This window comes from Thunnus thynnus, chromosome 12 (genome assembly GCF_963924715.1).
Source record: "Thunnus thynnus chromosome 12, fThuThy2.1, whole genome shotgun sequence".
NCBI lineage: Eukaryota > Metazoa > Chordata > Actinopteri > Scombriformes > Scombridae > Thunnus > Thunnus thynnus.
Genome location: NC_089528.1, coordinates 6,417,129 through 6,443,144, shown reverse-complemented (window position 1 = coordinate 6,443,144; position 26,016 = coordinate 6,417,129). Strand labels below are relative to the sequence as shown.

Here is a 26,016-nt window from a genome sequence, read left to right as displayed (position 1 = left end):
TGCAGCAAACTTGTACTAAATCGGGGCCTCTCAGGTGATGATTTAGTCTTTTGTTGCTTCTTGTGCCACACTGTGATGAATTCATTCTCCAGGCTTAGAAATTAGGATTCTAAGAGCACCATGTTAATCGCGTCTTTGAATTCATTTAAACAGATTTACCAGCACTGTTCCAGTGTGTCAGAAATTGGCAGCATCCTCACTTCAGCACATCCTGACCAGTCTCATCCAAATTAATGGAGTGTTTAACATTGTACCATTTACCATGAAGTTATTTCCTCATTTGGGACAAAATGAAAATGCTTGTTTATAAGTCTGAAGGAACATTTGGCGACCCATTGCTTGCAGTCACATTTCAACTTCATTAGGTCATAAAAGTTCTGAGTCATGTTTGGTCTTATTATTCTTCATCAGGATATTATTGCAGATAAGAGTTTCTGGTCTTTAGTTTACAGCTCCAGGGGGAGTTGTTCATCTCTCTACAAATAATGACATGAATAAGAAGAGTAGATGACTTTTAAAAGTGAGTGACATTGCACTTTAATGAAGTATACCTCCTCTATTCCAGCGTGTGAGCTCTCCTCTGCAGGCGGTGGGATCTCCTACCAAGCTGCAGCGCCTGGGATCAGCCTCCTCAGACATGCCCAGCTACGCCACACTACAGAGGGTGTCCTCGCCCAAACAGTCACCCAGCCGACTCGCCAAGTCCTACAGGTTGGTTCAATTTCAGTCTGACCACTTGATTTAATACAGCCTCATAGAGAGCACATTACGTAAGAGTTTTACCTGCCTCATTGCACAGAGGAATATATCTGCAGGAAGTTGATACCGTTGTTGATCAATACCAGTGACTCAACAATTACTTCACCTGGTGCTTCGATTTCTGGCTTTGAAAAACACTTTGTAGCTACAAACACTCCCTGCTTGTATTAGCCATGTTAGATTCCAGTACTTATACTTTAAAGATAGTTTTACATCATCCTTTTTATTATGCCTCAGCCTGCCTCAATAGGAAGAAAATGCCGAAACAGTAGTAGTTTGCCTGACTACAGTGTAATTTGTTTGAACTGTTAAAGCCAAGACACTTTCACAATATTCTTTTCTGCTCCTTGTGTGCCTTTAGTTTTCCCCAAGCAGACAATTGAAGGCACTGTACCTAATGGTCTTCAAACTTGGGAAGGTTCAGTGCTACGGACTGATAAGTCTTCACCTCTAATAAATCTCTTGAAGCACAATTTTGACAATGACAAAGTCATAGTGTTCAACCCCTAATTGAGCAGCAGACTGTTGGTGGTGTGGTCATTGCAAACTCATGCTGTACTGCCAAATATCATTCAAACCGACAGAACTTTATTTTAAATTCTGTATGAAATCCCAAAGTTTCCAGAGATACATAATATGTCAGGCTGAATTTTGTGTTTTTGTGTTTAAATAATGTGCAATCATCACTATCATCTAGATGTCTAGAATATTTCCATTTGATGGAATTGTGCAGCCATGGAGTCTTGAATCACCTGACGCCGCTTCTTCCTGCTAGCTTAAGCAAACCAGACAAAAGCTAGTAGTAGTAGCAGTAACTAGAAAGTTTTCATTCTCAAAAAGTGATTTAAGCTCTGAATATGGCACAATTATCGGCGGGCCCATGTTTTCAGTTTACTGCCGCAGAAAAGGAATAAATCTTCTGTTCATGTACGACTTCGCCTCTCTGCTGGCATTTTTTTGCATATTGAGATCAGATATACGATCACAATATGAGCAGAATCAAGATAACGAGAAAACTTATGAATACCAGGTGTAAATGGATTGGATGTCAATACCCAGAATTTGCATCCAGATACAGATCACATGTTAATACCTGTTGCAAATGGGGCCATAGTGTGACAAAAATACTTACATTTCCACTTACTCCTCCTGCAGCACTTCATCGCCTATCAATATGGTAGCATCAGGTGCCGCTGGATCCTCCTCCCCTCTCCCCATGGCAGCCTCCCCGGGGGGAAACCACACCTCGTCACCCATCCACCAGCTCAGCTCGGTGGTGGGCAGCTACGCCACCCTGTCGCCCACCAAGCGCATGCTGCATCACATCGGAGCAGACAGCTACAAGATTTCCCACGAGCTGTACGCCAACGCAACCCTGCAAAGGCCTGGTAGCCTGGCAGGTAGAGGTCAAGACACTTTTATTATTACTTTGTGTACCTGTCATGTACATGTGTGGATGTGTGAAATGTCATCATGCCATTTATACATTTTAGGGAATAAAAACCATCACCTGAGTACCCACTTTAAATGTATTTGAAATTTAGACATTCCTTTTAAGTCATTTTCATCAAAATCTTCTCTTTTAGCTCCAACTAAAATCACACACATGCCAAAAAATAGCATTAGAATTGTGCAGATGTTACTTAATTTCTTCAGTTTTTTTAATTCTGCATTTAGTAGATATTTTTTTCCATCAGGACACACTTTATCCTACGTTTCTGTGTAATCGACGTTCTTACTTTTCAGTCTTGTGGTACCATTTGGTGTGAGAGATTGTGAATTATGGGTTTTTCTTCAGGGCCTAATATGGCATTTCTGAGGCAGTTCCATTATGTTAGTTCATGATAGTTAGGGTTACATGAACCCAATTTCCCAATTTGTGTGTAATTGGTATTCATCAGCATGTGCATATGGATACGAAAGAAAACACATTTTACCAAATATTTGATTAAATTGGCTTGAGGTTTTATCTAAAATTCGTTAGATTTCAAATGAATTCCTGAATGAGATTCATTGCCTCTACAGAGGACTTTTTATTTTAATTCCAGAGTTGGGCTTTGTTTTGGGCTATTCAAAAGAGGATATCTCATTTTTGGCATTTAACTTTTATTTATTTGAACTAAAATGTGCTCATGTTAACTGTGACTTAAAAAAATGACAGACAGCAACTATTTCCCAGGGGATAGATACTGTGGATAATGACTCCTGTCTAGTTTAGAGGTGAACTGTTCCTTTCAGCTACTGATTAAATGGCTCTTTTTGTGTTCATGGCAAGTGAGCAAGGTAAAAACAGTCCATACCAGTGACAGAGGAAGCATGTTATTCAGATCCTAAAAGTGCAATACATTAATGTAAAAATACTCCATTACAAGTAAAAGTCCTGCATTCACAATCCTACTTCAGTACAGAAATATTATCAGCAAGATTTACTTCAAGTATCAAAAGTTACTCATTCACTGCCCAATGCCCAGCAATTGTAGCTGGTTGGAGCTCATTTTAACCACTTTATATACAGCAAGTTATTTTTAATCCAGTGTTTCCCAACCTAAGGGTCTGTCCAGACCTCTCCTAAGGTTCACATCATAAATATGGGGGGTCATGAATTGATAAATGGAATGGAAAAATTAAGTTCTGCTACACAAATCTGCATTCGTTGTTGCACTTCAGTTTTGGATCTTTTCTTTTTTGTGAAATACTGGATAGTTTTATATCTTTGTACCTCAAACAGTTATTTAAACTCTGAGAATATTAAAGAGGATATTTCTGTCTTTGTCTCTTTGGTGGAAGTGCAAACAACTCAAAGATATCTGAAAAGTGATGAGGGGCTGTAAATTGACAGTTTTTTGTAGGGTCTAATAAGCCAAAAATATGTAACTTCTGGTTTAGTCTTTAACAGGGAATTGTATTTTATAAGTTTAAGGTCAGTGAATCATAATCTGAAAGGCAGCTATTAACTATACTGTAGGTAAGTGCTGTGGAGTAAAACGTGCAATATTGCCCCTATTGAGTAAGCATGAAATGGAAATACAGTACAAGTACTTGAGTAAATGTACTTTTTTTGTACATTACTTTCCACCACTATCCAATACAATTTGAAGATGATGGCTTTACTCATCACATTTTCAAGTTCAAAGAGAGCAAAACATGAAAGTATAAATGTATTATAAGAAATAATTCAGAGGACTGACTTAACTGGTCTAAATTTGATTGTCCTCTAATTTGTATTTTTCATATTTCTCTCATTTTGTAATCACCTTCACATCTTCAGAGAAAATTGTTATCCATCCTCTCGTCTGTAAATCTAACCTCCGTTTCCCTTGTGTGTTCCAGGCTCCAGAGGCTCCTACAGCAGCCAGCACAGTCACTTGGGCTCTGAGCTGCGACCTCTGCAGTCTCCTGAACACCACATCGACCCCATCTACGAAGACAGAGTCTATACCAAACCCAACCTTAGAGGACAAGGTAAGCAGAGACGAGGGCATGGGGGCTGAGGAAAATAAAGACATGAAATGGAGGGTTATTTGTTCAAGGTGTTGAGGCGATATCTACAAACACAGTCTGTAAAACTGAATCCCAGAAGACAAGGGGAATAGAAAAGAGAGGAAGCTGTGAGTGAGTCTGAGGAGAAAGCAAACATTTGATAGACAGTAACATATAAGAGGTGTGCAAATTTTTTCCAAATGATACAGTGGCATGGTGGTAGCTTTGTAACTGTTTTAAACTGATAACTATATTTAGGTAAATGTTAGATGATATACAAGAGAAAGGTGGAAGAAAATGAGAAAAGAGGTTGAGGGGTTGTAGAAGAGGAATGGGATGGGCACAAGGAGTGAACAATAAAGGCTAGAGTTCTTAACAATTTGGGAGTTCACAAGGAGCAAACAAAACGGTTTGGGAACAATCACTTAGATGAAGAGGTACCACTTTCTGACAACGCACCTTGTTCTTCATCTTGATAGCTCACTGTGGTTGCTCCCTCCTGTTCAATTACTCTCTTGCAAAAATTTAAACTTATCTGCTGACAAAAAATGCAGAAAATGACTGTTGTTTTGTAGAACCATTTTGGGTGAATGATTGTGGTTGGCGCTCTTCTCGACAAACACTGTGAATCCTTTGTGCGAGTGAAGGCAATTTCAGTCCAGTGTGGGAATGGCGGACTCTGCCACTAACAATGAATACTAACTTAAAGAGAGGGAATTACAGAATGGCTATTGCTGAAAAGATATTGACCATGAATAGCATCTTAAGGATTTTAGCTTTAAAAAAACCATTAGTCAACACTTTGGGGAAGTGAGTAACGGGGAGAAGTAAGGAACGGCAGAAAGACCTGTGATAACACTTGGAGTAGAGTAGAGTGAGACTGTGAGCACTAATATGAAAAACGCTTGAAATAGTCCATAACTATAAATAGCTTCAGTGTGCTGTAAATCACCCAATGAAGCATCTAAATTTAAAAATCAGTGAGTAGAAGACATCATATGATAGCCTGAATAAAGTGACGGATCACAGAAATACTGTAGAACAGGAAGTGACACAGTATGGTCCAACTCAGAGGGTAAGTCTGTTTTTAATGCCGTGGTGTTATATGAGTGGCTGCCGCACAGAAGAGATTTCCTTGTTGCATCTGATCATGTAGCGCTATTTACCAGATCAGGTAGGCAAATCCAACTGGGGTCTCAATGGCAATTTGTCTCTCAGTCACAGTCTGTTAACTAATTAGTTTCAAGGCTGAAAATTAATCTCAATTAATCCCATGGGTGTTAGCACGGGTGCTTTGAAATCAAAGCAAATCAACCGTGTCCTAAAATGTTGTTGACGCTTTGCCGCCGGTTTGGTCGCCTGAATGATGAATATTGCTGTGAGAGAAAATTCATACTTTCATCCACAAGGTTTTATTCCTACATAGAGAGATTCACTATAATAATAAAAATATTTGGGGTATTCACCCTGGCTCTCCCTACACGCTGATAGGTTTGATGCATCAAGATAACCAGCAGCAACAAACATGCAGCACAGCCTGTCACAGTATTTTTGACTGGACAGCAACAGAATGTCTGTCCCTGACTGACTGACAGAATGAGTCACTGAGTGATGAAGTTACACCACTGGTTAGTCGAAGGGACAGCCAAGTATCCCAGAACGCATTTCACACCAACTGGCGGCGATGCTGGAGATTTTGAGCCAGGCTAAAAGCTGTTGTAATTTTCGCTGTAGGACTATTAATGTCACTTTATTAAGTTTTAATATTTTTTCAGGCGAAAAAGTAATAATTTAGATTCCCAATATGTGGTCAGTTTATCCAAATAACGCCTATTTGGAAATTTGCTCGGTGAGGGGCCACTGGACGGTGAGACCAGCTGGTCATCTCAGCCGCTAGCAGCCCGATTCCTGAGATGATCAGCCCGTCAACATCTGTCATCATCCCGGGAGAACATGATCTGATGAACAGATCTGTGCAGCTCTTTGGTGATTTACCTCTGGCTCTAATGCCTCTGCAGCATTTTGATATATGATATAATTCCTTTTGGAAGATAAATGTTGGTCTCACAGATGAAATCTTACAATTAATAACTGCCACATTAGTTTGTCTGAAGGTAAAGTGAAGCCTCATGTTTTTACTGGACAGAACAACAGCTCTTTTTTCTGTGCAACTCAAAGTAACTGTTGAAACCTGGCCATGTGTCAAGGTCATTTCAAATAGTTTCAAGATGAGTTGGAAACAAGCAGACAACTTTACACCCGACTTCACGTCACAGTTCAATTTCCTCAGGCCTTGCCAAGGTCCCTGCAGTTATCTAGTTACACATACACACACAGAGTGACCTACCTTACCTCCCTTAGAGCGAGCCGGTGTGCCCGTGTTGACTATCATGCCCAAATGGTTCCTGAACTGCTGTTTAACAAGAAGACAATTCCTCTCTCTGTTTGAGCCTGACAAAGGAGATTCACCGGCTGCGGTGACGGTGTTATGTTATCTGTTCAGCAAGGCTGGATTATCAACCAGGCACAGGGAGCAGCCGCCCTGTTGGCCCCAATAGCCCCAGGTTAATTGTGTGGCAGTTAGTTGTGGCATTAATATTTGTAATTAAGTGCAAATGTGTTTGGCAAGATGCAACAACAGAATATAAATTGAGATGAAAAAAAAGTCTATATATATACACTGCAGTGACATCTGGACTCATTGTCTCATCACTGTGACTCATTTTCTAAGATAGTTTTCATGTCCACCTCAAAACAGGGAAATTGGACATGATGATAGACTGAAAATACATATTAAAAATATATATTTACTGGGCAGTGTTATTTAAAGTAACAGTACCTAACAGTGTGATGTTTCACTTCACAATGTTGTAAAGTTTGTTTTCACATATCACAAACTAGCAGTGAGTGTCTGATACTGGCAAGTAAGTAATGATACAGAACAGAAATTAATGATGACCAGCTTCCTATGTCAGTTGTTACTCGACATTACTTTGTGTTTTTTGTCACAGATGAAGTCCTGTCTCCACACCTGCACATACATACCGATATTAAAGCTAGCAGTGTTAAGAAAATGTGGACTTGATGTATTTTTAGGCTGGAATTTGTTCAGCCTTGACAGCCACATGAGGGAAAATGCTGACATGCAAACTGCATTAGAGGACATTTATCAACTGTCACCAGTGCCTGCAAATTTTTATATGTGACCATAAAGTTTGTTTTTCCTTTTTGTTTAATGGAGCATGTCTGTTTGATTTGACTCATCCTGTCTGTTTGTTTTCTTATGGGTTTTTTGTGATTTTTTTTTTAATTCAAATGAAAAATAAGCCAATTTGGTACATTCACCTTTTCACCTGAAGTTACTGCACCTGTAGTAAGTTGTCACTGCAGTTTGATATACAGTACTGTATTTATTTGCATATAAGTGTTTTATTTCATATCTTTTCTTTCTTTTATTTTTTGCTTCTTCCCTTTGCACTTATTTTCTTCTGTGCTCTTTCTTCCATCTGTGCTGGTGTTGTTGCTTCTATCTCATTGTGTGTGTGTGTGTGTGTGTATTTGTGTATCCTTTTGTTGGCACTCATGTGATTTCTTCCTTCCCTGCTCCCTGTCCTTCTTCGACTACATCAGTTGTGAACCAATTGTACCAAGAGGTCCTCAACTATCTGCTCTGTCCCTACGCTCCTCTTCCCGCTTTAGCCCCGCCTTCCCCCGGTGTCGACCCAATCCCCTTGCAGCGAACGGGAAGCCAGAGCGCCACCGCCACCTTTCAGAGAGGCAGCTTTGCCACAGGAGGCGGGGCGGCTGACTACGCCAACCCGTACCGCACTCTGCAGTTCTGCCCGTCCACCGAGTCGCCTTACAGCAAGTCAGGCCCCGCCCTCCCTCCTGAGGCAGCCCTGGGCCGGTCTCCATCTGTGGACAGCATCCAGAAGGACCCAAGGTGAGGAAAAGGAATTTTTACTTAGAATCAGCTCTGGCTTGTTGATGAAGCCCTTTTTTCTGCTCCCTTTCCACTCTCACTGAACTTACTGAGGGCCAGATTCACCAAATTAAACATATATCAAGATCAAGAACCTGGAGAACATTAAGCTTTTTCTGTGAAAAAGAGTTAAATGCAAGCCACAAAAGAGTGCCAAAGTTGGAAGTGTGACATGGTGACATGAGAATAATTCACCACAACAGATATTTGACTGTATTTAACAGATAACTGACTGTCAGGATTTGACAGTCCAGTGCAGTAAAAGGCTGGTTGAATCTGGGCTTTAGTATGAGGCACACATCATGCCACATCTTTCACTGTCCTCTCTAGTTCGCCTGGTGTTGGGGCTTGTTCACACAGTTGTATGAATGCCTGCGCACACCTCTTGGTCCAATTTAAAAGTTTGCTATCGCTGTTAGGAATGGAGTGCCTCTCTGTCAGTCACAATCAGTCACATTCTGTGCAGTAGGTAGACACAGTTAATGTGGAAAGTGCATGAAGTCTGAGCAGGAGAGCTCTGTGTACGGGTATGGCTGCGTGAGAATGAGGGAGAGAGAGATAGTAACAGACAAAAGAGAAAGAGAGAGACACATACAGAGACAGCGTAATAGCTGTTTTATCATTATTTTGTCCTAGTTATAAATCCAGTTGGAAATGCTATTCCATTTGTTGGAGTTTTCTGTCTTAGCCTCTGCTTTCTGAGTAATGACTGCACAGACTAGCTGTCAAAGATAGAAGCAGCCTAATTAAAGCTGAATTGTCTCTCTTTGTGACATTTCAGCTCAGGTGCAAGACAGGAGATATATCTTTTTTTTGCACAAATTTAATATTGTTAATGAGGAAGTCACTTTGTGCTGAAATTCCTTATTATACGGTAACATTTGGAAACACAAAAATATCTTTCTTTGTCTTTAGCATAAGTTGTTGTTGCCATTGCTCTTTCCTCCACCCATTGTCCAAGTGTTTATTTCTCTGTGCTGTCCTGCACATTGCGCTCACATTGTCTGTTTGTTCACTCTTAAGCTCCAGCATCATTGTTGTGTAGCTTCCAGCATCCATACTGTACATCTGCACTGCTACATTTCAAGGACTGACTTGCGATGCATGGCATTATGCTTTACCTTCACAACATGCACAGTCAAGGTCAGTCTGATTGAGACAGTGCTATCTGAATAGCCTGCTGTCGCTCCCACACTGCGTTAAAGGGAGGGTCCCGCCAGATTGAAATGATACGGGGACGTTCTGTATCCACAAACTTGCTGCACCGCTGCTGACCTGAAGCAAAAAGACGATGTGGGAGGATAACAATGGTGTTATTCTGTAGATTTCTTATTGATAATAAATCCAATGAAAAGACCAAAACCTACAACATGTTAGTCCGTCTCTCAATACATTCAGACTTCCCTGCCTCGTCTGTTGCAAATCATTTCTATGTGCTATAGTTTCATTTTCATAAAAGGCTCAGCAATTTCCCAACACTCTTCTTTTTAGAGAACGTTACCCAAACATGAGGAAATAATGCATTTGTAGGGGACTACGTTCAGCTGTGGATTAATAAATGAGTATTTATGGCACAAGGACCATTTATGTGGGATTATGCAAAAAACCAAACACTGCTTGTGTTCAAGATAATGAAGGAACATATCACCCAATGCAACAATGTAGCTCACCTTGGACCTTGGTTTTGGTCTTTTCATGGGTTTTGTTGACAATAAGAAAAATACAGAATATAGCCAGCCTTCTGTCCTTTAAACAAACACACCCAGCTTTAGGGAGATTGTCCCATTGGGCATCACAGCTGTTAAATGATATTACAATCGCCCCAAATAGGTTATTCCTCCATGCTTTTCTTAGGCATAATATATCCATAATCTATACATTTGTGAGCATATTTCGATATCTTCATAAGCTCATTAGATTCACACATTCTAAAAATGAAGCAAATAAATGATTTACAGAAATAAAACCTGCACTATTAAAACTATTTCAGGTGAGCAACCGTGTATTCATCATTTGCTACGATCTCAGTTCAGGGTTGTAACAGCGAAAGTAGGGAACAATATACACAGATATATATGGAGCAATATCTAAATTTAACCTAAATCTCAATCTACACATAACAGGCTTAGCATACCATGTTATTTACTCACCATTTAGCTTTGCTATGAGTCCTGCTTTGCAGAGATAACGCTAGTTACTTACATCAGAATGAAAGTAGATGACATTACACATGGGAGACGTTGTCATCTATGACATCATTCAACAGCTAAATTGATTTAAAGACCAACCTCATAAAAACTGGGTGTATTCCTTTAAAGTGAGATGACACAGTAGAGAGAATTGTGTTCTTCATATATACAGTATATTATAAAATACCTTAGTTTAATTAAGAACGTTGAAACAAGGTCTGTACTATACAAAGGTCACAACCTTGTGAATTGTCAAGTAAACCTTGGGTTTTTGGATCTGGATTTTTGACCTAAAGTCTCCACTCTGCAGCAACCGTGAACAAGACGTCCAGTTTGATGTGTGAATATGCAAGAAACAAAGGCGTTAACTAGTTTTTATTATCCAAAGACCCTCTCTTTACCTGACATATCCACCATCTCCCCACCACCCACTCTAAGTGCATGTCCTCCACCCTGCCCACCTCCTCCACCATTGCCTGATAACCAAATGTTGAGAGAGAAAGACGAGTCTAGATGCTAGATATTGATTTCTATTTATACTAATCATCACTATTCTGACATTTATTGAATATAATTTGTTGCCAGACAGCCAACATATACCTCTCTCTTGTTTCTCTCTGCCTGTCCCCCCTCGATAGGTACGACCCCGAATTCCTTGTGTGGAATCAAAATCAAGCCGAGCAAAGAATGACAAAGTAATCCAACTATTTATTTATACATATATACATTCTGTCTATCTATCTTACCTTTGTCTCATTCACTGAATCTTTCCATCTTCACTACACAACAATGATATCAGACAGTGTTAATGTTAATGGTAGCATGACAGTGTACATTTCACATTTGTATTGTCACCCATTTATGCATAGTGCTGTATCAAACAGGGATCGCCTTTATAAAGGCTGTAAAGAGATTCTGAATTGGAGACTAGATGAGAGTACTGGCTTTTTAAAGTTCTTGGCATTTAAATACGACATGGCATAACATCAGAATGACTTCCTCTGTGGCCTTAAAATGATCAGAAATATGTTGTGATCTTAAAAAAAGTAAAATAATCCAACCAGTTTTAAGATATATAACAAATTTAGGTAACTAATTGCTTATTTGCAATTTGCAGCAATATGGCTCTCCAGAGCCTCTGTTTTTTAGAATGTAAATATTCATCATTCTCTCCTTGGGCTTTCCATCGATCCACCCATCCCTCCATCCATTTATCTATCTGTTGATTTATTCAGTCGTTTGTCTCCATTGTCTGTCTGTCCTGGTGATTTCTGAACATGCTTTGTGATGGTTGTATTCATGTGGCTTGCCCAGTGTTCATTTTGGCACCTGGTTGTGATTTAGCTTTAGTCTTAGCTGACTAAAATGCATATTAGTTTTAATCACATTTTAGTTATTTAATTTATAGTTAATTTTAGTCAACTGAAAGTAAATACATTTTTGTTTAGTTTTTCTTAAGTAAAGTTTTAGTCATGTTTTTGTTGTGGGTTTTAAATTTTTTATGTGTTCTGCGGCTAAAGCTGTCACCATCTTTGTCGTGTACAATTGCCATGAGGTGTTGTTCTCCTCTATCGCAGGTTAGTGGAAAAGCCACTATTTACCTGTTTATACCAGACTGTAAAGGTTCACACCCAGTGTGTCAATGTCACTCTGCCCTGCAGTAATAAGGGATATAGCCCGAATCACTCTCTTCAGTAAATCCAGTTGTCACTCACTGTCGTTCTCCCACACTTGGCAGTATTGCAGGTACCTGTGCTCTCGGCTACACAGCAGAGCAGCTGATAATTCAGGAGCTGGATTCCCTCAGCTGCTCACTAAAACACTGTTCACTTAACTGTTCCTTAAATGAACATCAAGGGGATCACTTTTCCTGTGTTCTCCTTTGAGGAAAAAAATCTGAAACCAAAAGGGAAAATTTTATCATTTAAATTCTTCATTCCATGAGGGGTCCCATAGTTTGCATTAATTCGATAAAATACTGTTCCGTTATTGGTCTATGTAGTTGGAGTCCTTATTTCCATACAGAAAATCGAATCTTGAATAAAGCAATAACGTGGCATTCTATCAGCAGACGGTCACACTGAGCCTGATAGCATACGGCTACACAACACAAGAGCCACAGACAATGAACAACAACTCGCATTAACTTTCCTGCTAAAGTGAACAAGCCATCAAACAAACATTCACATCAGTTAGCAGGCTAGATAGCTAATTAGCAGCTCAGCTGCAGCACATTCAACAACACGTAAACATACCTGCATATGTCACTTTGGCCTGGTTACATGCTGATATGATTAAAGGCTGTTGATGGTATGTTACGTTAGCTTAAACTTTTTATTAATGCTTTGTTGCTGCCTCTTGTCTAATTTTTAGTAGGAATGTGGATGCATTTAATCCATAAATCTTTACTAATGTGAGCAAAAACTAGCTTATTAACGTAACGTTAGCTAACATTACTGAATGCAAGATGCTGCTTATTAGTGCTACAGGTCAAGAAGAAGAGATTTAGCTAGCGGTGGATACTGTGTGATTTTCCAGATGCATGCAGGTCGTTGAGTAATTACACTGCATTATATTTTGTCCATAGTTTTTGTTATTACTGTTTTTTTTATTTAGTTTTAGTCTTGTTATTTTCTTGGAAAAAAGGTCATCAGCAAATATTTTTCTGCATAGTTTTTTGATATTAACATAGGGCTTGCCGAATCCTCTACAAAGAGACCTAAAATAACAGTTAAGGTAACACATTTTTCTGATGAAAAGAGGATTAGTCTCTATGAGGACATGAAAAAATAAAATGTATAAAAATCATTTTTTGCACCAATGCTGTCTGCATTAGCACAGTAAATAGAAGATAACTGAAGAGATGTGAGGTCATTGCCACTGTCTGCATCTGGCTCACTAATGATACCCTTATCCTGTAAAAGCCTCAAACAAATATCATTTAGCTCATTTGCCAAGCTTCACACTGGCACATTCTGGCAAATCAAGGCACGTTGCTGTGGAGACAGGCTCTTTTGTACTCCAACGCGTTTCCTCCTTCAGGCCGCCGGTAATTTATGGAAACCTTCCCGCTAACACGAAGAAAGATTTGTGCTAGACAGGATTTGACCCGATCATAAAAGTGCCTCATTTTATTTCATGCTCATAAGCACAGTGAGAATCTCTGATCCATATTCAGTCATGGGGTTGCAATGGACTCTGTATTTGTGTGTGTGTGTGTGTGTGTGTGTGTGGTGTGTGTACGTGTATGTGTGTGTTTCTCAGCTCTGCCTGACTTCTCCTGACCTTTCGTTCATCTCCTCCAGCCTCAGTGGGCCAGTCAGTCAGCCATGCCGTGGCACCCTCTCTCACACACACACACACACACACACGCACACACTGTCTGGATAACACAAACATACACACACCTCTCTCTTTCTTTCTGTAATTTTCTCTGCGCCTCACTCTCTATCTTGTTCCCCTCCCTTTCCCAAATACTCATTCTGTTCCCGTTCTCACTCTAACCACCTTCCTACATTGAGACCAAGGTGGGGTCACTTACAGACTCACATTCAGACTCACTCTCATTCAAGATAGCGCTGATTGTTATGCATGTTGATTGGCTATGTAGTATCATATTATATTTGCGTGTATGAAATTGTGACAGTATTCTGACAGTATTTTGAACATTATAACTTCAGATGCCAGCTAGCAATAATCAATACCTTTATTTTGAGATCAGTTACTAAACAGTAGCTCATACAACTGTCCATAGCAGCTGCTGTGCTATAAAAATGTCAATTTATCTTTGATATTCACTCTAAAATGCCTGCAGACTGAAAGGCAGTCTGTATATACTGTATGTGCCCCATCCACGTTAACGAAGTTGCTAGAAAGAGAGAGTCTTGACTATAGTTTCTTAAAAGTGCTAGTATTGGTGCTCATGTCTTTATTAAAATGGCACAGTGTGCATAGGTTGTGAAGCAGTAAAAACTAAATAAAAAAAATATAAAATAATAAATAAAAAGTATGACACAGTGAATGCAGTGAATATGCATGTGATGTGCGACACTTTATGTCTTCAAAATTAGCTGTTTAGCTCATTAGCTTACATAAAATACTTTATGATGATGGCCACTGAAAAAAAATGAAGGATGAAATCCTTCATTTTTTTGAGAATAAAAGTAACACTGTTATAGAAATTAGTTGCTAAGGTTGTTCAGTGGGTTGTTCACGTTGTCCACTTGAGTGTTTTCGATCGGATTCCGGTTCGAACACGTACGGATGTATTTGGGAAGTTTCCTTTTCAAGTGAAGAACGAGAAAAATAAAGTGAAATCTACTACTTCTGTTTGTTTACTAATTCTACTACTTGTTTGTTTGTTTACTTCTGCCAGATTTCTGCCGAAGGCAAGCTTACAGACACTGGCCAATAAGAATAGAGTGGGTTCATTGGGAGGGGGGCCTTAAAGAAACAGGAGCTAAAACAGCATGTTTCAGACAGAGGCAGAACTTAGGGGCTGCATTAAGGGTCAGTATGAAAATGGGCATGATACATCCCCTTTAAGATCTTCCATATTCCCTCTTATTTAATATAAGGACTTTTTATCTCCATGTTTTTTCTAGTAGTACTCATTTGTCCATTGAAGTATTTCTTATGCAACAACATGCTTTATAAGATTTTTGCGTATATTTTCTACATTAAATTGTTTAATTAGGCTGCTACCACATACTATATTACAGTCATTTATATAGAGCTAGTAGAAGACGAACTGTGGAGTAAGTGAGCGTAATTAGTAAAGAGTGTATTACTGTTCACTAAAACAGACGACACTTGTGGGTCTGGAGAGAGAGCAAGAGAGAGATACAAACAAGAGTTGATAAAGGAACCAGAGAGCATATGCTACAACATCATTGCCAGGACAATTGGACTGTTGTGTTTAAACCAGTTTTAACCAGTGTTGTCCATCATAAATCAGTTACTGTACTAATTACAGTATCCATCAGCTCCATATATTGTAGGCAGATCCTCTGCTGCTACTTGTTTTCTGTATTCTATTCTAATTTGCTATAAATACACTGTAATTTTTAATTGTTAATCAGCCACCCGAAGTTGTTAGATGTCCTGCTGAAAAATGAATGCAACCTTATCAGTTTATTTTAGATTTTCTTCACTCTTTTCTTCTTTCTCTCCCTCACTTTTCTTCTGTCTTTTGCTTGTATCAGTTTACTCTGCAGGTTTACCCTACCTGTCTGTCTGCATGTCTGTATTTATGTCTGTCTGTCGGGGAATGAGTCATCAGACACATCTCTATTTCCCCCCTCCTGACAGTCCTCAGTGATGAGAACACACACACACACACACACACACACACACACACACACACACACACACACACACACACACAATTATACCCAACACAAATCAGATAGTTTGCTCTCTGGTTTCAATTCGCTCTATTCCCCAAAAACCCTGACTCACAGGAAATCCTTTCAGCCCAATATAGCAGTGTGCATCATCTGCCTGCAGCCCTCACATTACAGCGCCTCACCCTGCTTTGTGAATACATAATTCATAGATAGTTTATTTATTTACCAGGTTTAATTGTTGGGTTTCCTGCAGCCTGGCAACTTGTATTGTGGTGTAAATGTTTTGGCTGTGGATGACAAGCTAACACACAGAAACACACACACACACCGTCGCACAGACGAGTACAGTGCAGACGAGTGGTGATGCGTGATAGCCCACCTGGTTGGTTAGGAACAAAGAGTGGATTGACAGTTTGTCAGTACTTTGTCCCAGTCCACTGAGTCGCCAAATGAAACATTAAGCTCTCTTGGGGGATTTCAGAGACACACACACATGCGTGCACACACCCATACATATACGCACATTTTTGGTGAAAGTAAAAAAAAAACATCAGTAATTTCCTTTCTCTTACATAAAGTTATTGAGCTTTTTTTCTCTCTTTTTCAAGTGCTCCTCTTCTCCTTGACTTTATTTTCCCTCCTGACATTGACTTGTTACAATTGGAAGCCTTCTTCAGGACAAAAGGGTAAAGGGACAAGATTGCAGTTAAACAAAAAACTGGTTTATTTATAGGAAGCATAAAAGAGGAGGGAAAAAGAAAAGACAGGAAGAAACTGGAGAAACCAGGTGACATTTGGATCACTTAGCAATTCGCTTCATGTGCCTTGAAGTGAAAACATCAGCAACTGGGGTGAGATAATTAATCTCACTGTCAAAACTTGTTTCGAGAATTTAGTGAAGTCGTGTGAGCTGACTTCTACTTTGCTTCTTAAAACAAGTAAAATGGCATCAAATAAAGTGAAATTTTATTACATTTTATCAGATCTGTGGTTGTGATTGACATGTTTTTGCAATTCATGGGGGACATTGCCATATTTCAAGACTGACCTAAGCTTCAAAATAGGTTAAAGTTGATTATTTAGTCCAATATAGCAGCAGGTCCACAAAGATAAAACAAGACTAATTCTGGAGCAGAAAAACTAGCCATGCTAAATTGCATGTTACAAGTCGGCTGTAGCGTTTCAAATCAAAACTAACTTTCAAGTGAGTATACTGGGGCTTTTGTCCTGACTTTAGCCTTTTAGGCCTTTAAGTCCTACCTTCTGAGTGCAGACACTATTCATGGCTAAAAAGAAGTACAAGCACCTCTGATTATTTCTGAAATATATTTGAAATCATATTTTTTCACCACATTTACAGCTGACAGGTTGAACATGAATCAAAGCTAAGGCAGCAAAGGACTGACCTGAGACAAGAATTTTTGATGAATTTGTTTCAGTCTAAAACTCTCAACATGTCAACATCTCAGTCTCAGTTCTCTATAAATGAAGCTAAATGGAATGAAATGGAGTGAATTAATAATACAGAAATATAGGCCACGTCATTAATTCTTTTATTAGACATATAGACCTCTTTAGACAAATTTTAATATAATTTGTTATTTGTTGCTAAAGATTAACAAGCTTGTTTCATTCTTGTGATATTTTTGTGAAAGGGATGTAGTGGCTAAATGCATCTATATAACACACAGGCTAAAAATATACTCATCTTTACTTAATAATACCTGTCTTTAATCCACTCAGTGACCATAAAACTATACATACAGATCACTTTTTCAATTCAAGTCAATTTTTTCCTCCAAGAGCTTTTCAGATATGAGGCATAATCTTTTCCAAACCAACCAACTAACATTAAAAAAACTGCAAACATTCCCAGAGTGAACACTTTTGCCCGAAGTTCACAGATGGCTCAGTGGTATTTGCTCATCCTGCTATGATGTTGTCACACAGGGTTTGGGACTGGGAGCACCATATCCTCCTGTGTTCCCCGCTCTCTGGAAGAACACACACACATACACGCACAGCAAGAGAGAGATAGAGATGCTGAGTGAAAAGTAGTACAGCTCCAGGCTAGAGTTAGTGAATGAATGAACCATTATAGTACAGCTTTCTGGGGCAGAACATACAAAGAAGGAGACAGTCTCTTCATTTTATTTAGATTCACTCTGACTGTAGGTAGATTATTCTAGAGTAGTAGTTTTCTTTCCAGTTGTATTTCAGTTACAGGGATTTACCCCTCAACAGCAACATATTACGCAAGACGTCAACACGATGTTCAGTATATTACAGCATTTTAGTCTTTTTGTGTACATGTTTATGTGTGCCTGTGGAGTTGTGCATGTTCAATATGTACATTTGTTTTCCTGTATGTGTGTGAATGTGTTTGCAGAGCATCACAGCCTGAGGCCTCGGATTGAGTTTGATCCACTGTGATGTGCCACTTTCTCAGTGGGGCTGCAACTATTCTAGGCTCTGGTTCTGTCAATGTGTGTGTGTGTGTGTGTGCGCTCATTTGTTTTCTGTATGTTTGTGTTTGTTTCCCACCTATTCACAGCTCCTAATGTCTCATAATGTGTGCACACAGTGGTGTTTTTTTCTTCTTCCGGTGTTCTGATGCATACTTGTATGTTTGCTGTGAGCGTGTGTGGGTGTGTCACATATTCTGTGCCTGCAGGTTGCCAGCAATTAGACTGTATCCCTTCATTCATTCAAGTGTTGGCTGCTCATTCTCTGTTGTATGTGTGAAATACCACTTGTGTGTGTCTGGGTTTGTTGTTTGTTTTTTTGTGCGTGTGTGTGTGTGTATAGGTGTGTATGTGTCTGGAATTATGTGTGTGGCCCCTGCTTTGACCTCACGCACTTGGAGAAGGAGACCAATGTGACACAGAAAATTTGAAGGGAAAGATTGAGAGACGGAGGAAGGGACAGAATGAGAAAATAGAGGGAGCGCGAGTGTTTTTATAATAAATATTGTAGAGTGCTGCCAGAAGTGCCACTTTTGCCTTCACGTAGTGTTTATTCTTTGGCCACTGATGTGCCGGTAGCGACGCTGTGTGCTGCGTTTTGATGAGTAATGGACTGAAAAGCACTCATTTTGCCAGTTTAGTCGAGTCCTTGTAGAAAAAAGATGTTGAAATAGTTGAAAGAACATAAGTGTTGATGGACATCTGCAAATTTCCTTGATTATTTATCATCCATTGAGATCATTTTACTGCATCGTGACACGGCATGTGAACATTACTGAATTGAAACAAGCTTCATTGTTTAGTCTTTGCCGTGAAGCCAAGAGCGACCTTGTGTTTTGTATAATCATTCATCCGAAGCTTTCTTTCTTTGCTTCACAGTGTGTCAAGGCAAGCATGACATTTTGAAAAAGGCCTTAACTGTGTATGAATAACTGATTTTTCAACTAGTTATTCACTTTTCATTACTCTCACTGTGACAGATGTTACTCTGAAGAATTCTTCTGTTTGGAAATTACCACCTCTAGAAAGGCTACAGCCTTACTATTATTATCTTACCATGAATTACCAGATTTCAAAGCTTGTGTGACACTCTCGACTCCATGGATTGAATAGGGACAATTTTATTTTATAGCCCATACATGGAGGCGAGGAAAAAGTAAATGAAGAGTTGTTGTTTTTTCTGATGTGATGTGTTTACAGTGGGACACACATAGCATTAAACATCAATTTGATCTTTTCTGAAGATCTCAACCACATCTATAGTATATGGTTTTCATCAGCAGATAGAGTTTGCTCAATTGCCATGGTGATAGCTCAGTTGTTATCATGTGACTGCCATTTCCAAGGTCAAAAATAAGCTACATGACCAGTTTGCTCAACATTTTGTGATAAATATTAATATTATACTGATACAACGCTGTACATTATTTACATATATGTATAAGCTTTTGTTAATTAAATCTGGCAAGTCACAAAATGTTGATAGTGAACGTATTGATAAAATGAAATACTACACTGACCGTGTAGTATTTCATTTGTGCTCCTACAATATTCACTCATAGCAACTACAGCATTAGTAAACTTTTTTATGGTTATGTACTTACAACACTTGCTTAGTGTATGGGTAAGATCATGGTCTTGGTTTAATACAGAAAAAAGTCAACAGTGACATGTAGCACATGACACAACATCTACTTGAAACCGCAATCTTTCTCAAAACTTACCCAAAGAGCTTTTGTTGTCTAACCACATGCAGGACTCAGGATGCGAAACAGAAGTCTCCGGTGTCCCGAGCTTCTGTGGTACAAGAACGCAACACTTCTTCCACCTTATCAAACATAATCTTTGCAATTATGTTTCCCTCAAAGCATAACTGGCAAAATAAATTAGCAGTATATAAATGTAATTTCTAGGAGACAAGGCTGTATTGACTGGGGGTGTACCCGAATACAAATACGTTATTCGGCAAAGCACAAATAGTGGGTTTTTTTTAGGAATATTTGTGTCACACAAAAAAAATTATTTGTATTCTGGAAGAAAAAAACAAACATGTTAAATACCAGTGTGCAGGTCGGTTACATCGCTATCTCAGTCTCTCTCCTCTGCTCCGCTGTTACATGTATCAGCAGGTCTCAACGAGGGGAGTCACATCCACCTGCTACATGACGCACATTTCCTTATTTGGACGTCACTCCCGGAGTTGGGAATGTTCCCCTGAGATAAAGCTGAGCTACTGACACACACATAGTGCTCTCAAAGGACTCTACATAACCCTTTGTTCCCCTTCTAATAAAAGCGTAATAGAAACAAAAACAGGATTTTTTAGCCTCTTTCCATTTTTATTAGAATACAAATACAAATACAAATGATTTTGCTGCCTCCACAGATACAGATACAAATACAAATACTGGACTCTCTGCACATCCCTAGTATTGACCCAGTGTATCAGATTAATCTTATGGTGACACTAAACTTATTGTTACTCCATACTTTCAAGCCCCATCTATATTCCCTATATACTATATTTAACTGATGTTTCTTGTTTCTTTTCTTCTTCTTCTTCTTCTTCTTCTTCTTCTCTTCTTTTGAACCTTTATGTCCTAGCCTTTCTATAGTTAATGCAGTTATACGTTGTATGTCAGTTATATGTTACACTTAATCATTTTAATCCCTTCTGTTCACCACATGATTGCATAACATGTTGAATCTCTCTAAGTGAAGACATCTGGTTTACTGGCTAATAAAGTAGTTTCATGCCTATAGGCACTGTTATTGCTGGTGTCCCACTTACTAATTACAGTGTAAAGAAAATATACATAAAACACCCAAACGCACACATCTGACAGCTCACTCGGCCGTAATATTAGATATGTTATCGGCCAATTAACCCACAAGGTGACCTACGCAAGGTTATGTCATCTTTGATCGTATTTATTGAGGCACATGCCACTGTGCGTGCATAACAACATTAAGTACAGTATGTTAATGTATGTTTGTGTAGGAATGTGCCTGGAGGGAGGCGGGGAAGACTAACAGGGAGAGATAGAGAGAGAGAAAAAAAGGGGAAAATTGTGAAATAGAGGAAAAGAAGAGAGGATTTTTTTTTTTTTTCAAAGAGAGAAAAAAAATAACCTTTGAAATAATTCTCTTTTCCTTCTCTCTCCAGTTTCCCCATTTTTCAAACACTGGCTTTATCCCATTGGCCCATTATGAAACTTAGAGACAAAAGCTTTCTAATCCTGGCTCTTCTGCGCTGCCTTTGATGGCTGGGTGTGTATGCAAGTCAGTGAGTGTATATGTTTGTGTGTATGTGTGTTTGACTGCTATATATGTGCGCTGGATTGTGCTTGCGTGTGTGTGTGTGTACTTTGCGTTAGCTGCTGCTGCTCCGCACTGCATACTAAGTTGTCCTATGGCACTCTGTGGTGTGTGTGTGCGTGTGTGTGTGTGTGTTTGTATCACAATTGCATTCATTTGTGGAAGTGAACCTGCAAGTGTTTGTGTGTACGTGTGTTTATATTACGTTAGACTGAACTGAAATTATCTCCATGGGGACGTTTTGGCTATTGCTGCATCAAGAATAAGATACATCAAAGAAAAATGAGTTATACATAAGAGCAGAGCAAACAGGACCTCTGTGTGCAACCAAAAACTTCTTACAACTTGTCAAAAACATTCAAATCTAAATGTGCAAAAGTGTGGATTTAAAAGCAGAAATCAAATATGGAAACTTTTGGCACAAGTGTCAGTATCAAAAGCTGCACAATGTTATAAGAAAATTACTTGTAGAAAAAAAAAAAAGATTATAGCAAGATCTAGTCCCATCTCTCCAGTCTGTACCCCCCTCAGGTCTATAAATGACAATGTTAAATCACACTGGAAATAAAACTGCCCCAAAGAAAAAGGAAAAAAAGAGATCTGGTACCAGTTTTAGTTGGTCCCTGGAAACCATCACTGTCAAAGAAACGTGATATTTTCGTTGCCGCTGGCTACAGATAATCTTCATCGTTAACCCCGCCTCCCTCTGATCCCTCACCGTGACTTCATTCCCTCACATCACATCTTTCTCACGTTAATTATTAGTGTTTCTTCTTTCACACACACCCTTACACACATTTATAGGGTTAGTGAGCTTTGTGTGTGTGTGTGTGTGTGTGTGTGTATGTGCGCCTATGCCTAAAGCATGCCTTTAGGCAAAAGCAGTGATAGACTCTAGTTACATGCTGAAACCAAAGCAGCTGGGGCAGATAGAAGAAGGAATCCATCACAGCAGGAGGAATCTCTTACAGTGTATCCAAGATGGCTGCTGTAGTTATTCACCTTCCTATGACAACGCATACAAACACACCTGGAAGAACTTCTCAGTGTTCTGTAATAGTATGTCCGTGGGTTGTGCTAATACCAGAACTCATAGTAACAATACTTTCCTCTTTCCTCTTACTTATTTACTCAAGTGTTTGGGTCACTCTGAATGTCAGCTGCATGAGTCATGTGTCATTCAAGACACATGACATGGCCAGAAGTATGCAGACACCCAAATATTACCGATATAAGGTCAATGAGCGTTTCATTCTGAAACCATAGGCATTAATCTGTTGCTATAAGAGCCTCCACTCTTCTAGGAAGGCTTTCCATCAGATTTTGAAATCCTGGCTCCAGGGATTTGCTCCCATTCAGTCACAAGAGCATTAATGATGTCTGGAGCTGATATTAGCTGGTAAAGCCTGACTCGCAGTTGACGTTCCAGTTCATCCCAAAGATGTTTGATGGGGTTAACAGGGCTCTACAGTGCGAGCAGTTTGCATTTGTCATTTGAGTGAAAGTTAGAGTGTATGAATGTGAAAGAAGATTTGGGCACACCATTGAGAGTGACTGTGTTCAGACAGAACCTGTGGATATAAGGGGTGGCGCTATTGCATACAAAGTCAATGGAAAGACACTTTTAGACAGAAATTCATCTGGTGCGTTGGAAATTGACATGAAGACGCACCTGCACTGGTTGAAAATGTATCAACGAATCAATAGACTGCGCAAACGTCCAAGAGTCAAATTTGCAAAAACAAAGGCGAAAATTATGCTAAACTCTGATGCTAACAAATCTGTTGTCAAATCAGGTTTGTGTGCCCTCTGCAAGCCAGTGTCTGTACTCAAAGAACATTTCACTCTGTTTGTCATCAAGCTAGGCTGGCTAATCCCTTTTATAGAGGAAAGTTTTTTTATTATTATTTTCTATTCATGCACTGATCTAAGATTTGTAGATGACTCATTGTTTGTCTTAGTGTCATCACCAAGACATTGTATTAATTAATGTTTGACATTAAAATGACTAATAATTTTCCAGTGTTTGATGTTGTATAACTTCATGATGAGCATTATGTGGCAATGTAATAAAGGGTCAAATATGTGGACCAATGTGGGAACAGATCAATCATATTAAATATAAACTGGCAGGTAGTTGTAATAAAGTAATAATTAGTGCAGTCATAATATTAAACCTCCACCTACTGACAGATAGTAAACACAAGATTACACTTATGGTTTTTTATTTTAGTGCTGATTGTCACACTAAATGAACAGTTATTGTAGTTGAATATGATTTAAATGGAACATAAAGCAGTAAATGTACAAATCTGTGTATTTAATATGCATTGCTGTCTTTCTTTTGATTCATCTCCAATCTCCATTTCTCTCTTTCTTTTTCTCTGGAGAGCATTTTAAATCAGGGTCACAGTAGGGAGGCAAGCTGAGTAGTGACAGGTTTAGCTACACACATGCACACACACACACACACACACACACACATCTCCATCTCTATCTCTGCACACATCAAAACATACCACGTTTTCTCTGTGTGCATCTCTGCAGGGAGTTTGGCTGGAGGGATCCAGAGCTGCCAGAGGTGATCCAGATGTTGCAGCATCAGTTCCCATCAGTCCAGTCCAATGCTGCTGCCTACCTCCAGCACCTCTGCTTTGGAGACAACAAGATCAAGTCTGAGGTATTGATCTCTGCCTACAGAGAGGACTTTTAGATATGGAGGATTGAACCCCCCCTCTTGAGTCACCCCCTGCACTCCAACACCCTGTTGCTTAAATTTATGCGCACGCAGGCACGCACACACGCACATGCATACTTTAGCTCTTATTAAGAGTTGCAGACTTACAGTTAAGAGTGGGTTAAATCAGAACACACACAAAACAATCCCACTTTTCCTCTATTATGCAGAAATAATTGATTTATTTGCAGAGGTTTTGAGAGTTCCACTGAACATTGTCTCTGAAAAGGTATGCTGCTGTTGAGTTTTTCAAGAGAGTTTTTTTTTAGTGCTTTGAGCACCACAAGCAAAATTCCAGGAGATCAAGGGGATTAATTAAGTTAGCCTGAGTGGGCAAGAGTGTACAGTCGTGGAAACAATACAACAACATTTCCACAGTGCTTCATGTGTTTGTTTTGTCATTTGCTCCACCAGCAAGATCAATCTCTGTAATATTCTTGTAACATAGTGTCTGTGTTTGTATCATCAGTCTTGCATTACAGTGTGTTAGTTAGCCAGTCAGTAGCCCTCTTAGAACCAACCACTCAGCATGGTGACTGTGTCAAACCTCCTGCCAGCTCCTCTGCAGCTGTGTGGGCATTGTGCACAACAAGTAATTGAGGAAGTCTCTCTCAGCCTGGCAGGATTTACCATCGCTCTCTGACACTGTAAAGGACTCTGTGATGGACAAATCTACAACAAGTACTCTTCAAGTGAAAAAAAAGCACTGATATTGTACAGCACGTATATTGTTACCTTTTGGCTGGACCACAATAGGCATCCTTACCTTCCACAATGTGAGAGAGAGAGGCCACTTGATCAATTTATATATATATATATATGTATGAATTTATTTTGCATTTCATAAGCAACCATTTCTAAAATACTGTAGCTTGTAATCTTACATTTTTCTTTTTATCTCTAAATAAGTTGAACAAAACCAACTGGTCAACAAAAAATGAGGGATGAATGAATTAATGGATGAAAATGAAAGTTAAGAAGTTGCATATAACAAACTGGCCAAGTAATTATATCAGAGAAAGCAAAACAAAAATTTCTTGTTGGCCTGTTTTTCAAACAATCATTTAAACACATAACACATACTGGGCCTTTGACTCATCTCAATTAATGTATGGAAAAAAACTTGTCTGTTATCTTTGTCCTCCTTGTCTTGTCATCAGCTCTGTTCCTCTGTAGTACACAAGGATTTTAATGTCAGCTAGTACATGTGTCGTTGAGAGAGCAGGCAGCAGTATTTGATAGCTTAGATGGAGCTCAGGCAAACAACTGCACTTAAAAACAAGCTCAAAAAACTGCAACTTTACAGAAAAACAAGCCCAAAGTCGTTTATAATAAATGGACTTGGCAACTGTGCTATAAACACGTCTGTCCTTGGCTGACTGACTGACTGAGTGATGAAGTTATACCATCGGTTCGGTCGACGAGTGTTGGAGTTTGGCCGTTGCTCTTTCAAAATTAATCAGCGCAAAGTTTTCTAGGTCCTCGGAGGGCTTTTACAGCACTTTCACTCATTGACTGCAGCTCATTCCAAATGTATCGCATGCTAACAGATTATTTTGCTGCTCTTGGATACTACTGAAGACTAAAGACTTTTGAATACATGACCAGACCAATGAATTTTTTGTCTTATCTCTCCAAGGTAAGTGAAATGCTTCATTAGTGGACATTTACCAGAGATTGAAGTTAATATAATGTTCTACAACTCAAAACTCTGGTAATAAGCTCTGGTCATTTCTGT

At 39.2% G+C, this 26,016-nt stretch overlaps 1 protein-coding gene across 5 annotated transcripts in view; it reads left to right on the top strand.

Moving 5' to 3' along the window:
- ctnnd2b (catenin (cadherin-associated protein), delta 2b) overlaps window positions 1-26,016 on the top strand; it is a 177,663-nt gene that overhangs the window by 105,502 nt on the left and 46,145 nt on the right. Inside the window, exons 8-13 of one of the 5 annotated variants that reach the window (XM_067604991.1) lie at window positions 566-711; window positions 1,915-2,159; window positions 4,090-4,221; window positions 7,939-8,182; window positions 11,049-11,105; window positions 24,089-24,221. In XM_067604991.1, the coding sequence (XP_067461092.1) occupies window positions 566-711; window positions 1,915-2,159; window positions 4,090-4,221; window positions 7,939-8,182; window positions 11,049-11,105; window positions 24,089-24,221 (957 nt within the window). Of the gene's footprint in view, window positions 1-565; window positions 712-1,914; window positions 2,166-4,089; window positions 4,222-7,869; window positions 8,183-11,048; window positions 11,106-24,088; window positions 24,222-26,016 lie in introns of all 5 variants that reach the window. The other 4 variants (XM_067604988.1, XM_067604986.1, XM_067604989.1 and 1 more) reach the window with 4 other exon arrangements.